Source organism: Canis aureus, chromosome 21, assembly GCF_053574225.1.
Source record: "Canis aureus isolate CA01 chromosome 21, VMU_Caureus_v.1.0, whole genome shotgun sequence".
NCBI lineage: Eukaryota > Metazoa > Chordata > Mammalia > Carnivora > Canidae > Canis > Canis aureus.
The window spans coordinates 43,263,378-43,279,500 of record NC_135631.1 but is presented as its reverse complement, the minus strand read 5'-3'; the positions used below and the strand labels follow the sequence as shown (position 1 = coordinate 43,279,500).

General features: G+C 49.8%; 1 protein-coding gene across 3 annotated transcripts in view; it reads right to left on the bottom strand.

Moving 5' to 3' along the window:
- SLC26A4 (solute carrier family 26 member 4) overlaps positions 1–14,115 on the bottom strand; it is a 50,582-nt gene extending 36,467 nt beyond the window's left edge. Inside the window, exons 1-6 of one of the 3 annotated variants that reach the window (XM_077864044.1) lie at positions 14,058–14,115; positions 12,724–12,890; positions 10,659–10,798; positions 3,600–3,710; positions 1,742–1,926; positions 1,012–1,176 (exon numbers count right to left, since the gene is read on the bottom strand). In XM_077864044.1, the coding sequence (XP_077720170.1) occupies positions 1,012–1,176; positions 1,742–1,926; positions 3,600–3,710; positions 10,659–10,798; positions 12,724–12,887 (765 nt within the window). In that variant the 5' untranslated portion in view covers positions 12,888–12,890; positions 14,058–14,115. Of the gene's footprint in view, positions 1–1,011; positions 1,177–1,741; positions 1,927–3,599; positions 3,711–10,405; positions 10,496–10,658; positions 10,799–12,723; positions 12,891–14,057 lie in introns of those variants that run through there. The other 2 variants (XM_077864042.1, XM_077864043.1) reach the window with 2 other exon arrangements.
- Positions 14,116–16,123: the final 2,008 nt, after the last annotated feature.

Sequence of the window (16,123 nt, the reverse complement as noted above, 5' to 3'; positions counted from 1 at the left end):
ATTTAGGCCCAAGAACTTTTTCAAATCTAATTAGTGTGATCTACATCCTTCTTTTGCATCTCTTTTGCATGTTGAATCATCTCTGAATCTAATGTTCCTTTTCATCTATAATTGCTGAGACATTTACATTATGCATTTTACGGACTGTCGCAGTTAGAGAGGGCTTTAGAGCTACATCTCCAGTCGTTTCATTTAACAAATAAAAAAAGAAGCCTTGGCATGTGAAATAATAATTTTAACCTAACTACTTTTTTTCGAGTACTTGTCATGTGCCAGCCTCTGGGCCAAGTGTTTCTCTGACACCCTCATTTAACTTAACTATGACTATAGATAATTATTACCAAGTCTATTTGGCAGAGAAGGAAACCAAGGCATGGTGATTTGCTCATATCACTAGTAGAGTCAGGACATGACTTCCAGGTCACCCAGCTCCAATCCTGAGCTTTCAGCCACTATCCTCCCAGGTGTGTCTACAGTCACTAGAACTTATCAGAAGCCAAGCTGACACTGGAGTTCAAGTCCACGGCATCCCAGACCAGCACTTCACTATACTGCTTTGTTTTCATTAATACTTTTGAGTTCAGTGACACTTTCTTTTTTTTTTTTTTTTTTAAATTTTTTTATTTATGATAGTCACAGAGAGAGAGAGAGAGGCAGAGACACAGGCAGAGGGAGAAGCAGGCTCCATGCACCAGGAGCCCGATGTGGGACTCAATCCCGGGTCTCCAGGATCGCGCCCTGGGCCAAAGGCAGGCGCCAAACCGCTGCGCCACCCAGGGATCCCTCAGTGACACTTTCGAAACCACTCTGACCAGTTGAGAATGATGATTTGTAAAATGTGCTGTCTTCAATGTTACTCCTGATTCTATTGCTTGCTTTTTGGAGGAGAAGGTTTTCCATGGCATCCCAAAGTATGGCATGGGGGCAACTTACGCTCTCCAGATGCAGGTTAAAGGGGAAAGAAGAGATTTTTCTCAGTGAGCCATCCCCAGAGTAAGAAGCCACACTTACATAGATGATGGAGAGAACTCCATTATAGTTTTTGGTTGAAACGTTGAGAACGATTTTCAGCTGTGAGACCAGCACTTGGAAGGCAGCAGCTGTTGTGAATCCGCCAACCAAAGGATCTGCCAAGTACCTCACTATGAATCCAATCTGCAAACCTCCAAATATCAACTAGTATAAGAAGGAAAGAAAAAGTTAATGTTTGTCTGGGAGAAGGACTGACTCTTTTAACGAATTAAACTAAATATCAGTTAAAACTCTGGTAGCCTGCTAATAATACAAAAATACTCGTAGGCATGCCCCTCCACCACTCTAAAATTTGAAAACTCCGGTAATATGAACCTTGAAGTATTTCTATATATGTAATAAGAAAAGCAAAAATCATGTGGCTTATTTCTGTGACTTTCAGATCCCATGGCTCTGCTCACCAGAACACTTTTTTCTCCTTTGTTGGTTCTGCACACTTCCCTTCCCTCATCCTCATTTGAATCACACATGTTATTCTGATTTTTTTTTTCTGTCTCTGACTTGGATGGTACTCGAGCCTTCATAAGTGGGGTCTTGCTGACTATTTCAGCATCTGACCTAAAACAATATAATTTAGAAAATAACTTTGGGGGGGTCCAATAAATTGCTCTGTTTCGCTTTTAAATGAATCTCGAAGTCCACATGCTTCACGCTCAGTTATTTCAAATAAAAATCATGCTAATCCATCTTGTACTTGCAATCCCATTACCTGGATGATTCCAACCAAAAGAGTAAGGGTGCTCGCAATCAAAACTCTTGCTGCGTCTCTAGCCGCGTAGTCTATCACGGTGGCATTGAATGCAGTGCCATTACCGCTGGATGTGTGGAAGTGTTCATCCGGGGCCATGCTCAGTACGACAGATCCCACCATTAAACTGACCACTGGGAATGGCCCTGGGGGAAAGAAGCCTCTATCAATTAATAATTATTCATCACCAATGTTTAGGTTCAACATGTCTACATAGGATTAGACGTGTGAAATTCTTAGCTATGATTGAGAAAATATTTTTTGTTCACCAAGAAAGCTACAAACCAGACATTTCAAGCAAAGCACTTGTGACCCAGAAATGAGCAAGAGAGACATGCAGGTAGGCAGTTCTAATACGGCATTCCGGATGCTTGGTGATTACACAGGAAGGTTATCTAACATGTCTTTGCGTGGTCTTCATGCATGTTGGGGCGGGGGTGGGGGAAGTTGCCAGGAAACCTTTCCTGGTGACAAACAAGCTGAATCCTTACTTGTTCTATCCTATTTCTTTCATACAAGCTCATTTCCTAGGACATCCTATGCCCTGATCTCAATGGATCTGAGTACCTGGTCTCAGCTCGTCTTCGAAGAGAAACCTACACAGCTAATTAGGAAAATGATGCTTAAAATAAATACAATGGTACAAGATCCAGATTGGGATATAGAGACAGCAAAGAGAGTATATAGCTTATCTTCTTCTCTTTTCAAGACAAATCATTTTTTTCATATCAAATGCCAGTCTATAAGATGCTGTGTTTTGAAAGGATTCCTTCTCTCCCATTCACTCCTGATATTTTTATCCGTGATGGTGATCCTATCCTTTTGTCATGGAAGGCTCTGACAGTTGGAAGGGCTCAGTACCAAAATCCAGGAACCTGGAGTGTCTACACGTATAGGATACCAAAGAGAAAAAAAATCAGCTCCTATGTTCCTCATGTTGTCAAGCCTCTGATACTGATCGATTCTCCCAGGTGAGGAAGTGCTTCCAATCAATAACCTTTTCCTGATCTCCTTCCATAGACAAGGCAATACGCCAGGTACTGGGGACTATACAGCTAAGGACGGGGCTACGGGTTGAGATACAGTTGATGATTGTGTTTGTCTCAAGCGGATTGTCCAGGTAGACATGTCTAGCCAGCAGATGGATGTAGGCGCAAAATTATCTCAAGTATAAATGTCAAAGTCACAAAATAGCATTAAAACATTCACTTACTAGAACATTCCAGCAAAAGAGAATTCAGATTTTAGGAACAGCAGAAAATAAGCCTATTTTGAGCCATACCAAGAAGGAAAGCCAAACTTAGTTTCTAAATAGTTTTGGCATACTTTTGCCAGCCTTCCAATATTAGTGACTTAAAAGGAGTACAGTTTTTAATGAAATGATGAATATGTATATGATGAACATAATTTAGTAAATGATAAGTTGGTCTAGTAAAACAGGAGGTTTGAGACCCCTTGAAGATATTTTTCCCATTTTGCATTTTGGAAGTGACCACTTTCTAAATACGGAGTCAAATTCATTACATTTCTTAAAATGAAAATATGCTAGAACTTGAAGGTAGACTGTTATTTTGACAATCTTTCAATTCTATCCTCTTTAAAAAAAAAAAAAAAGAGCTACGTATAAACTTAAAACCAAAGAGATGGTATTTTGAAAGCTAAGAAGAACCACTACATCGTCACATGGGAGAAGCCTGTGAAGCATTGAAGGCCTATTTTTCTGGAAAACATTAACAAAGGTATGGAAGCCTCGTACCCATCCTGTAGCTAAAGCACGTTAAATAGGAATAAATGCAATTGTAGTGTTGCTTCTAATTACCAACTGAGATGTGTCTTGATGTTCCGAAGATAAAATATGTCAGGATGGGGAAGAAAGCAGAGTAGAGACCATATCCAACAGGAACCGCGGCTAGCAGAGCGTACGCCATGCCTGAAAGTACATCCAAAACGAGTAAATTCACACACAAAAGTTACAGCATCATTTCTCCTGTTCAAAGAAAGGCCTTTTCATCGATACTCCAAACTTGCAGCTCGCCCTGGCTGGTCTTGCTTGGTTTGCGTACAGTCCTGCTGGGGGCCACAGCAGGTTGCCCAACGTGATCTGGATCAGCTGAGAGAGCGATTCATCCTCGAGCACCACCTGCTTAAATAAATTGATCGAATCGATCAGTCATCCCATTATCCACTGATTAGACGAGTGGAAAAGCGAAGGCAAGTCAGTTGGTTAAAGACTTCGTGGATTCAGTCCGCGGGCTCAGAGCAGTTTTGCCAACAGATGTTGGAGGGAAGGCAGTGTTGGTCTCCGTGTCCACAGGGGCACAGTCATTCCCCCCTGTCTTGCTGGGGAACGAACTGGATCCAAACCCAGGAAACCATGACAACCGCGCACAGGTGCAGCTCAGAGTCCTGGCTCCCAGAGGGGCGGAGTCCGTGCTTGCCCTTGGCTAAGTACTTCTTGGGGAGTCATCACCTCCTCACATTTCACTCCCAGTGAGAAGAAACTCAAGCCCATTGATCACTGGCCCCTTAACAAAGGACTACATGGAAGGCAGTTTCAAAAAGGCAGAAAACAACCTAAATATCCTGGCTCGCAGTGCTCGCCTGATTTACTAAATACACGTCTCGGTGCATTTAGGTGACCCACTGTACTCGCAGGGCGGGAAAGTGCTTACCCAAGTTATACCCAAAGCACCGTAATCCTGTAAAAGGAAATTGATGTGATGCATAGGAATACATCTACTGACATGGAGCTAGGTAAAGAATAAAGCAGTGAGGACAAGCAGGATTCAAAATCACGGTACAAAAAAAAAAAAAAAAATCACGGTACAGGGGCATCTGGGCGGCTCAGTCAGTTGAGTGTCAGTTGAGTGTCTGCTTCGGCTCAGGTCATGATCCCGGGGTCCTGGGATCGAGCCCCAGGTTAAGCTCCCTGCTCAGCAGAGAGCCTGCTTCTCCATCTCCCTCTGCCCCTCTTCCCTCCATTTGTGCTCTCTCTCTTTCAAATAAATAAATCTTTTTTAAAAAATCATGGTAAGTATGCACACTCTCACTTTTATAAAAAGCAAACATGGATGTTGCATGCACAAAAGAATCTCGAAAGATTTTCAGTATTATACTAAGTCACTTCCATATACAAAAAGACTAATATACTGAACACCCATGTGTTCACCTTCCAGCTTAAGAAATAAATTGCCAGTAAAGTTGCAACTCCATATAGTTCTCCTCTGTCACATGGTCCTTCCTCCCTCCCCCGCCAGAAGGCAACCGCTCTCCTGAATTTAGTGCTTTTATCATTCTGACATTTTTTTTAAAGATTTATTTATTTATTTATGATAGACATAGAGAGAGAGAGAGAGAGAGAGAGAGAGAGAGAGGCAGAGACACAGGAGGAGGGAGAAGCAGGCTCCATGCCGGGAGCCCGATGTGGGACTCGATCCCGGGACTCCAGGATCATGCCCTGGGCCAAAGGCAGGCGCTAAACCGCTGAGCCACCCAGGGATCCCCTCATTCTGACATTTTCTTCTTTTACAGAATTTATGTGTCTAGTGGGATATTTACTAAAATATTAGTGGGTTGTCTGCATGGTAGGATCAAAGGAGGCTTCTAGATTGCAGAGGAGGTATTTTTCAGCTTCCTCGTGTGTATTTTCTGCTTTCCTACAATAAGCATTCATGCATTCCACTTGACGACTATTGATCATAGACCTCCCATGTGCCCGCACATGGTTTGGGAGGATCTGGGAATGGACAAGAGAGTCTGCCCTTAGAGAATCTGCATTCTAGAATAATCTGTATTCCTGAGGAAATCGTCTTAATACATAACTTACAAGAAATGGTGATAACCCCTCATGCCAAGAGCTTGCAGCCAAAAGGTGACTCCACAGTGGGAAGAAAAGAGGAGCAGGAAATAAAAGCAACCTCTTCTCTATGTACTTTTCTCAAGTGTTTCTCAAACTTCACTTCCCTGAACTGGGCTCTGCTGTGTTTACAGGCCTCAGGAAACAGGGACTTTGTCTGTTTCCATATAGTGTCCTACTTAGGGACAAGTGCTGCTCAAGGATACTGTAAGCATCTTTTTTGATAGAGGAATGTGGTGCGTAAAGAAATCTGAGCCATTGATTGAAGCCCAGAACCTCTGCTGGTGGCCTTCACGTGTAGGTGGCAGCACACGCTGGTAAAGGTGGTGCTGGCGAACGTTGGCAAGGGGCACCTGGGTGGCTCAGTGGTTGAACATCTGCCTTCGGCCCAGGGCGGGATCCCGGGGTCCTGGGATCATGTCCCCGCATTGGGCTCCCTTCCAGGAAGCCTGCTCCTCCCTCTGCCTGTGTCTCTGCCTCTCTCTGTGTCTCTCATGAATAAATAAGTAAAATCCCTTAAAAATATGTTGGCAAGCATCTAGAAGGCGAGAGTAGAAACTGGAGGGCGGTCTCCCCCGTAGTTGGGAATGAAGATACCCCTAAAAGGCTTGCGTTGATATTTTGCTGCTTGGTGGTAACTTCTTTTTTTATATATAACAGAAGTCAAAAAGATCCCATTACCCTTAGCAACAAATGGCTTCTGGGGAGTTGAGCCTGCCCTCTCCGATGAGTTACTGGCCCACCCATCAGGCGCCAGGCCAGCCGGGAGTGTGGTGTGGCCCTCGCTGGCCACCACTAGGGACTCTGGTCCTGCCCTGCAATCTCCTCCCTCTCTCAAACCATTGCCTCCTAGCCTTCAGTTGACCTACTGGGCAATCCTTGCTGCTACATTTCTTTGTTCCCATGAGGTTTCTAAACCATTGACTGATTGGCTCCCTCCCTGTTCTTGGTGCCTCCCCTGTCTCCTCTTGCCTCCTGCCGGTGGACTTTCTCACCTTCTCGGAACCCCCTTGCCTCACTCTCTCCCCCCTTCCCTTTTCTTGTCTGGTGAAACCCTGCCTGGCTGAACCTGAACACCCACCTCGTGGGGTGACAAGCGCTTGAACAGCTGGAGAAGCTGGTCTGGACCAGGTAGTGTGCACTGGGGCCTGCGGGCCTTGCGGGAGAGTCAGGCCCCAGGTGGGCACTGGGGAGCCCTGGTGGCTCAGACCTCCCCTCCCGGACTTTCTCAGGCTGCCCCTCCCCCTTCTGCACACCCACCCGGTTCCAAGATGAGTCTTAGGCTCCACCTCAAGAGTCCCTAAGAGATGTTCCCAATTTGCTTTCCACCATAATTTCAAACCCCTCTATCCTTGCACCATTTGTTCTGTCTTTTTGCTTTTAAAAATGGGGGAAATATCCTCCTGTCTTTAAGGAGCAACCCCCCTACTTCTGTCCTCAAGCCCCATCTGCAATCCCCCCTTCACACCACGTTTTAGTTTCTCCTCCACCTCTTGGGCCAGAGACGCCTTTCTCTCTACAAGGACGCCCCCACCAGTCCCCACACGTGTTCTGGTTCTCTCTTCTATGGAAAGAAAACGAAATCCTCCCTCATTCTACCTCCATCCCCTACCTCTCTCTCTGCTTACAGCCATTTTTCTTTTTTTTTAATTTATTTTATTTTATTTATTTATGATAGGCACATAGTGAGAGAGAGAGGCAGAGACACAGGCAGAGGGAGAAGCAGGCTCCATGCACCAGGAGCCCGACATGGGATTCGATCCCTGGTCTCCAGGATCGCGCCCTGGGCCAAAGGCAGGCGCTAAACCGCTGCGCCACCCAGGGATCCCCTACAGCCATTTTTCTATTCTGCTTCACAGTAAACCTTTTTTTTAAAAAAAAAAAAAAATTAAAATTTATTTGAGAGAGAGAGAGAGCATGTGTGCAAGCAGGGGGAGGGGCCGAGGGATGGAGAGACTGTCCAGCAGACTCCGCACTGGGCACAGAGCCTGATGTGGGGCTCGATCTCAGGACCTGCGCCTAAACCACGAGTCAGATGCTTCACCGACTGAGCCACCAGGTGTCCCACACGCAAACCATCTTAAAAGCCTGCTCTGTGTTGTGTCTTCAGACTCTCCCCTCAAGAGTAGGACACTACGGGGCCTGTATCCTTTTAAAGCAACCTTGTCTCTTGGCTTCTGACCCCACATCCCTCCAGTTGCTCTTCCTCTGGAACCTCCTGAGCCACCTCATGTTTCTCCTCCGCCTCTTATCTTCCTGACCTCTGAATGGTCCAGCCATCTTCTCTTCCATCTGCCCTTTCTCCCGGGGTAAAGGAGAGAATAAAGGGAATTCCTCAGGCATTCCCACTCCTTTAGAGATCACCTCGACAAAGGGATGCTTTCCTGATTTTTCTGCCTAGCTCAGACCTCTCCCCTTCTCTTGTGATAGCTCAAGAGAAGCTCTATATTTGGCATTTCCACTTAGCGGTCTCACGCACGTGTCCAAAAAGAAACTCTTCACTTTCCATCCCAAACCTGCTCCTCAGCCAGCCGTTGCCATTTTAATAAGGGACATAACCATCTACCCGGTTGCTCAAGCCAATAACTTTGGAGCCATCTGGGATTTTTCATCTACATGCAAAATCCATCAGGAGACACCAGTGATTGTTGCTCCAAAATATATGTCAGATCTCTGCGGATCTCTCCATCTCCTGCTGGAGCTGGTTTAAGCTGACACACCTGTCCTCGGGGCTGGGAGTGGGGTGAGGCAAGCCAAGGGCCCGAGGCACAACATTTAAGGAAGCCTTCTGAGAGCAAGTGCCTCACTGCCTCATCCTAGCCCCAAGCCCTGCCCAGCCTTATCTCCTGTTCACCCTCCCCCCACCCACTGCACCCACCCACACTAGAATTCTTACAACTCACTTGAAAATACTGAACTCCTTTTGGCCTTGGGCCTTTCCCTGGTAACACTCTCCCTTCTGCTCTTTCTATGGCGTCTCTTTATCCTCTGGACCTCTGACTACATTTTGTTTCCTCAGTAAGGCCTTCCTTGACCATTCTATCTAAAATAAATACTCCCTCCTCAAAATAATCCCTAGTACAGAGTACATAATCCGACACAATGGATTACATCTATTACAGTCAGTAATTATTTTTTCACTTTATATACTTAATAATTTAATTAAATTAATGTCCACCATTCAAAAGGAACTCCATAAAAAAAAAAAAAATAAGGGAACTCCATGAGGTCAGTACCTGTGCTTGTCAATAAACCACTGAATCTTCACCGCTGAACGCCTGGCATACAGAATTGGTTTACAAATAGTACTAAGTGAATGAAGGGTGAATGAATGCAGGAATGAACCAGGTTCACCTCCCAGAAATTCGACTTACAAAGATGATTTTACTGAGATAGAAAAAGGCTTAATGGATTTCTCATTTATCTAACTAAGGGGTTAATAAATGTTTTCATGAAGATTAAATGAGATAATTGGCCAAAGCCTCAGCACAGTGTCTGGTACTTAATAAACCAAATTAAAAGTAGGATTAATTCTTAGGCAGCCTATGAAAATTTGGAAGATAGAGCTTGAAATATCATTTTTCACATATAAGGGTGATTCATCATCAATCCTCTTCACTAAATGTTTAGGAGACCATCTATTTTGTGCCAGTCTCTGTGCCGGGCACTAGCACAGTTCGATGGTTCCTGTCCCCCAGGAGTCACATGGTGTTGCTACGTCACAGCTTTTAAGAGTCCACTGTGCACGTGGGCACGTGGCATCATGGAACTTATGTGCTGCACAGTCCACCTCTGTGATTGAAAACACGGTTGGTCAGGCTGGAGCTGCACACTGGGGGCCACAGAACATCCTCCTCTGTGGAAATCTACTGGGCTTGCTCTGAGTAACCTTGAGAGCTCTATGGGCAAAGGCTGGCTCATGACATTGCTCATCGACTGTTGCTACTAAGTTTTGAAATGGTCCATTTTCAAGCCATCTTTCTACCCACATCCCCACCCAACTCTACTTCCCAACGTTTGACAATCTCAGACTTAACCTTCCCGGAAACTCCACTGTGGCAACTTGGCCTCCAGGAAGCCATTCCCAGAACCCTAAGGCTGGGTGGTGAGCCTCTAAGCTGGCTCACCTCCTAGGCCTTGAACCCCTGCCCCTGCCTGTGTTGAACTGTCATTACCCACTTTCCCACGGGACCATGAGCTCCTTGAGAGCAGGTGGTACATCTTATTCATGTCAGCATACCTAGTGCCTGGAGCATATCAGATGGCCCCTAAAATTACAATAAATAAATGAGACTTCTGCTTTCATGGTCCAGGGGCTTTGTAGAGTTGGAGGGATAGCAGAAGGAAGACAATGGGGATGGGAGACAGAGGAGAATGCTCATACTGCTCTTCACCAACTATGCAAACAGATTTCTAAGATGTTCATGGAAATATAAAGCCTGTTTAAAACAAAACACCTCTGTTAAGACATTTTGCCAGAGATTAAAATAAGAGGGTGGATTAAAAAAAGGAAGGAGGACAGAAAAAAATGCTATGTACAACACTCTAGGCTAAAAGACTTCCTTCACTTCCCCTTAAGCCACCTTCAAATTACAGGTCAAGACCCAAGTGTGGGATGCAAAATAATTTAATGGACGGCAATCATCATTTAAAAAATATAAGCAGAATAGAATAGGACAGAACGGAAACCATCAGAGTATATCGCTTGTAGTGAGGGTAAATATTATCTCACAAAACTTGAGGTAAGTGTGTGCAGATCTATTTCTTACTGTGAGTTGTGGTCAATAAAGGTTGGGAAGCCGCTGCTCAGATGCTAGGGCTCTCGCTGAAGCCATGAAGGGTTTCCCAGGAGGAGAACTCTAAGGAAGAGGAAAGAAGAGGCAAATCTGTCCACTAAGGGGCTCTAGAGGAAAGATGAAGATCTCGAACGGTAAGCAAACATTTGGTACAGCCTCCTGGGAGTCAGGAGCTGCTGGAGATTGTGACTCTCAATCCCTCGGAAGCCAATCCACCAACACCTACCTTGCAGCGTGCCCACTAGCCCAGTACTAACTCCGGAGATGATGTCGCTAAGCAGCCATTCCTTGATTCGGTATTTGGGGAGCCAGTCCAAGATGGGCAGGAGAGTCTTCAGCACACCAAGGCCTCTCTTCCTTGAACAACTGTCAAAAGGCAAGAAAAGTGGGTTTCCAATACCATCTCGGGCACGACCAATTGCAAAGCACAAAGTTTTGAGCAGGACTGGGCTGATCTTTACAACCGTTTGGAAAAAGAATAAGAATTGCATGGCAAATACCAACGCTGAAGCGCTTGCCATGCTTTTGCCAAGAACTCTATCTACCCTTATAAATGCCTGCAGTAGAAAACACAGGATTAAGTGTCGCCTCCCTCTCTCCCACCTTTGTAATCCTCTGAGAAAATATCCCCACACAAGGACCCATTTTCTAGACCAGCCACAGAACGATCAATGTGGAGTCTCTAAATGGAGATTAATTTTCAGACTTCTAACCCAGGCGCCTTCTCCTACTCCTTTTTTTTTTTTCTTTAAAGAAAAATAAACACACTCTCTTTATTTTGGCAACACAAGCTTGGAGCCAGTTTATACAAAAATCTTAACATGATAAATGTACACTTTGCTGCGCCTTGCTATTTAGTATTTAGTATTTTCTAAATTCAGCACCCTTTAGATAAAAGGGGAAGAAATGTTAAGAGGGGGTGGGCATTATCCTCATTCAACTGATTATTTAAATTATGACACAATTGGAAATTTTGACTTTTTCATATTAAGGAATTATTTTTTAGGTGTGATAAGGTAACTGCTTTTTTTTTTTTTAAAGAGTCCCTAGACACATATACCGAAATATATACAGACAAAAAGATATGCTATAGGGGATGCCTGGGTGGCTCAGCGGTTTAGCTCCAGCCTTCAGCTCAGGGTGATCCTGGGGTCCCGGGATCGAGTCCCGCATCAGGCTCCTGGCTTGGAGCCTTCTTCTCCCTCTGCCTATGTCTCTGCCTCCCTCTCTGTGTCTCTCATGAATAAATAAAATAAAATCTTAAAAAAAAAGATACGGTATATAGGATTTGCTTTAAAAAAAAAAAAAGTAGGGATGCCTGGGTGGCTCAGCGGCTGAGCATCTGCCTTCAGCTCAGGGTGTGATCTAAAGTCCAGGGATCGAGTCCCACGTCGGCCTCCCTGCAGGGAACCTGCTTCTCCCTCTGCCTGTGTCTCTGCCTCTCTCTCTCTCTCTGTGTCTCTCATAAATAAATAAAATCTTTTTTAAAAAATAGAATGAGGACAAGTGGGTGGAGAGAGATAGACTTGGTCGTTGAAGCGGAGTGATGGGTAAAAACATGGAGAGGGGGATCCCTGGGTGGCGCAGCGGTTTGGCGCCTGCCTTTGGCCCAGGGCGCGATCCTGGTCCCGGGATCGAATCCCACATCGGGCTCCCGGTGCACGGAGCCTGCTTCTCCCTCTGCCTATGTCTCTGCCTCTCTCTCTCTGTATGACTATCATAAATAATTAAAAAAAAAAAAACATGGAGAGGGTTTCATTATACTACTACGTCTACTTGTGTATATACTTATGTCCTATAATAAAAGATTCTTTGGGCCCCCCGTGGCTCAGCGGTTGAGCGCCTGCCTGCAGCCCGGGGTGTGATCCTGGAGTCCCGGGATCGAGTCCCATGTTGGGCTCCCTGCAGGGAGCCTGCTTCTCCCTCTGCCTGTGTCTCTGCCTCTCTCTCCCTATGTCTCTCATAAATAATAAATGAAATCTTAAAAAAAAAAAAAAAAGATTCTTAAAACCAAAGAAAATCTGGCAGCAGGTGACAGTTGTCTAGCTCCTGTCGTGGTAGCTGGGCACAGGTGGCCCGTTGGCGGCTGGGGAGGACGCAGGGCTCCCTGGGGGTCCCGCTGCCCCAGGGAGGCCCGAGCCTGGGCGTACACTGGGCGCCGCTGGGTCCCAGCCCGCAGCCCGCGCCTCCCGGGGCGCCTCCCGGGGCGGAGAACGGTGGAGCCACCCGGCGAGCGGGAAGGCCGGCGGCCCGGCAGGCTGGCGACGCCCCCCGCGCCCCGGCCGCGCTACCTGCAGCCGCGGGCCAGGCTCTCCCGCAGCGTCTTGCGCTCCTGCAGGCGCCGCTCGTGCTGCTGCTGGAAGGCGAGCTCGCTGAACACCGGCCGCGACACCACGTAGCTGCAGCTGTACTCCGGGAGCGGGGGCGGCTCCAGCCGGCTGCGCGGCGCGTCCATGACCTGCGGAGGCGGGGGCGCCGCGGGGCCGGGAAGGAGCGGCCCGGCGGGGAGCAGGGGACCGCGCGTCAGCCGCCGCCCGGCGCCCCTGCGGCCGCCCAGCCCGGGGCCCGGCCGCGCACCTGCTGCTCTCGGCCCCGTCGCCCGCACCTGCTGCCCCGGGGTCCCGGGGTCCCGTCGCCCGCACCTGCTACCCTGCCGGGGTCCCGGGGTCCCGTCGCCCGCACCTGCTGCCCCGGGGTCCCGGGGTCCCGTCGCCCGCACCTGCTGCCCCGGGGTCCCGCGGTCCCGTCGCCCGCACCTGCTGCCCCGGGGTCCCGGGGTCCCGTCGCCCGCACCTGCTGCCCTGCCGGGGTCCCGGGGTCCCGCCGCCCGCACCTGCCGCCCTGCCCGGGGTCCCGAGGTCCCGGGGTCCCGCCGCCCGCACCTGCTGGCCCGTCGCCCGCACCCGTCGCCCGCACCTGCTGCCCTGCCGGGGTCCCGGGGTCCCGTCGCCCGCACCTGCTGCCCCGGGGTCCCGCGGTCCCGTCGCCCGCACCTGCTACCCTGCCGGGGTCCCGGGGTCCCGCCGCCCGCACCTGCTGGCCCGTCGCCCGCACCCGTCGCCCGCACCTGCTGCCCCGGGGTCCCGGGGTCCCGTCGCCCGCACCTGCTGCCCCGGGGTCCCGCGGTCCCGTCGCCCGCACCTGCTGCCCCGAGGTCCCGGGGTCCCGCCGCCCGCACCTGCCGCCCCGCCCGGGGTCCGGGGGCTCCGGGGGCTCCGGGGCTCGACCCAGCCCCCGCCCGCCGGCCGCCGGGGCGCTGTCCGCGTCCTGAAATCTCCCCCAAAGCCCGGCGGGAGCCCGCGCTCCTCTCGCGCGGCGCCGACCCAGGGCGCAGCTCCGGCCCCCGGGCTGGGCGTGGAGACGTCAGGCCCCGGTCCCCGGGTCCCCAGGCAAATTCCAGCGGCGGTCGCCGTCCCGCCGGGGGCCGCGTCGGGGCAGGTGCAGTGCCCTGGCGCCGGCCCCCCGCCCCCCGCCCCCCGACCCCGCAGACGAGGCCGCGGGGCCTGCCCTCCCGCCCGACCCCGCGCAGGGCCGGCCGCTGGCGGGGCTCCCGGGGCAGCGGGGCTCCCGGGGCAGCGGGGCGGGGCGGGGCGGGGCGGGGCGGGGCGGCGGTCGGGCCGCTCACCTGTTCCGGCCGCGGGCCCGCCGGGAGTGCCCCGGGCCGCCGCGCCGCCGCCTTTATAGCGTCGCACGGGGCCCGGACACGTTTTATTTATGGAGCAACAGAGACACCTGAGTCGGAAAGAGGGCCGCGGAGGCCGCCGCCCTTCCCCTCCCGCACGCTTCCCCTTCCCGGAGCGCGGAGGCCGGGGGCGCGGGCCAGGTCGGGGCGCGGGGGGCTCGGGCCGGGAGCGACCGCGGCGGCCCCCCTGCTCCCAGGCGGCGCGGTCCCGAGGCGGCGGGCGGCGCTGGGGGGGGGGGGGGGGGCTGCGGGGACTCGAGGGTTTACTCCGGGACTCTGGGCTCGTTGTGGCCGCACTTCTGCGGGCCTGTGTGCCGCCTCTCACGGCCGAAACCGAGGGGCTCGGGATGCTCAGCGCTGCAGCATCTGCCCCCGGCCCAGGGCGTGACCCCGGGTCCCGGGATCGAGGCCCGCGTCGGGCTCCCTGCTTGGACCCCGCTGCTCCCTCGGCCTGTGTCTCTGCCTCTCTCTCTCTCTCTCCTCTCTCTCTCTCTCTCTCTCTCTCTGTTTCTCATGAATAAATAAAATCTTAAAAAAAAAAAAAAAAAAAAAAAAACCAAGGGCCTCCCTTTCCTACCCCTGCTGACTCTCTGGTTCTATCTTCCTTCTCAGTCATCTGGGCAACTAAGGAAGGGATCGCGGGACTGGACAGGGATGGAGACTGGCAGGCAGTGGGGGGAGTGGGATCTGTCCTACCGCAGCAGGGTTCAGATCCTGCTGGGATGGATTCGCTAAAACTGACTGACGCAGGTGAAGATGAAGGATGGGAGAGCTTCGTAGCTTGGTAAACGGGAAGACTATCCTGATTGTCAGTGCTCCGAAGTAAATACCCAAGCGACTGCAAAAGAGACTGTGGACCTTCTGGGCACAGCCTGCAGTTGCTTAGCTGGAAAATGCAGACCAAGACAATTCTTTAAACTCCAGGAAACAGAACTCCTCTGGGGAGAACCCTAGTGTAAATTCCCCGTAATTGTATTCCACACGGTGTGACCATGTGCATTTTTCTGATAAACGAGTCAACAGCTTTCAACAGATGCACAAAAAACTTACTTGATTCTTAAATAGGGTTAAGGAGTGCCTGGCTGACTCAGTTGAAAGAGCATGCGACTCTTACTTAATCTCGGGGTCCTGAATTCAAGCCCTAAGCTGTTGAGTGTAGAGATAACTTCAAATAAGTAAAACGAATACACTTTAAACGAAGAACCGTTGAAGGGACCCAAAAAATAAAAATCAAGATCATGAACTTGAGAATCCTTATCCACTCACAGGGGAGGATTTGCTTGTACAGTTGACCCTTGAACAACACGGCTTTGAACTACACAGGACCACCCACCTATATGTGGAAATTTTCTCACGAGTACAGTACAATACTGTAAATGTGTTGTCTCTTATGATTTTCTTAACATTTTCCTTTACCTTCTTGTAAGAATACAGTGTATAATACGTAAGTAAGTCACAGATAATATTGACTGATGGTGTTACCTACGGCTAAGGCTTCCAATCAAGAGTAGGCTGTTTGGGGCAGCCCGGGTGGCTCAGCGGTTTAGCGCCGCCTTCAGCCCAGGGCATGATCCTGAAGACCCTGAATCGAGTCCCACGTCGGGCTCCCTGCGGAGCCTGCTTCTCCTTCTGCCTGTGTCTCTGCCTCTCTCTCTCTCTCTCTCTCTGTCTCTAATAAATAAATAAATAAAATCTTAAAAAAAAAAAAAAAGAGTAGGCTGTTTGGGGAACCCCGGGTGGCTCAGAGGTTTAGCACCACCTTTGGCCCAGGGCTTGATCCTGGGGACCCGGGATGGAGTCCCATGTTGGACTCCCTGCGTGGAGCCTGCTTTTCCCTCTGCCTGTGTCTCTGCCCTTCTCTCTGTGTCTCTCATGAATAAAGAAATAAAATCTTAAAAAAAAAAAAAAGTAGGCTGTTCGTAGCCAAGTTTCTGAAGAATCCTCCAGCTTACTGGAGGATTTTCAACTCCACAGGGTTTGGAACCTATAACACCCATGTTGTTCCAGAG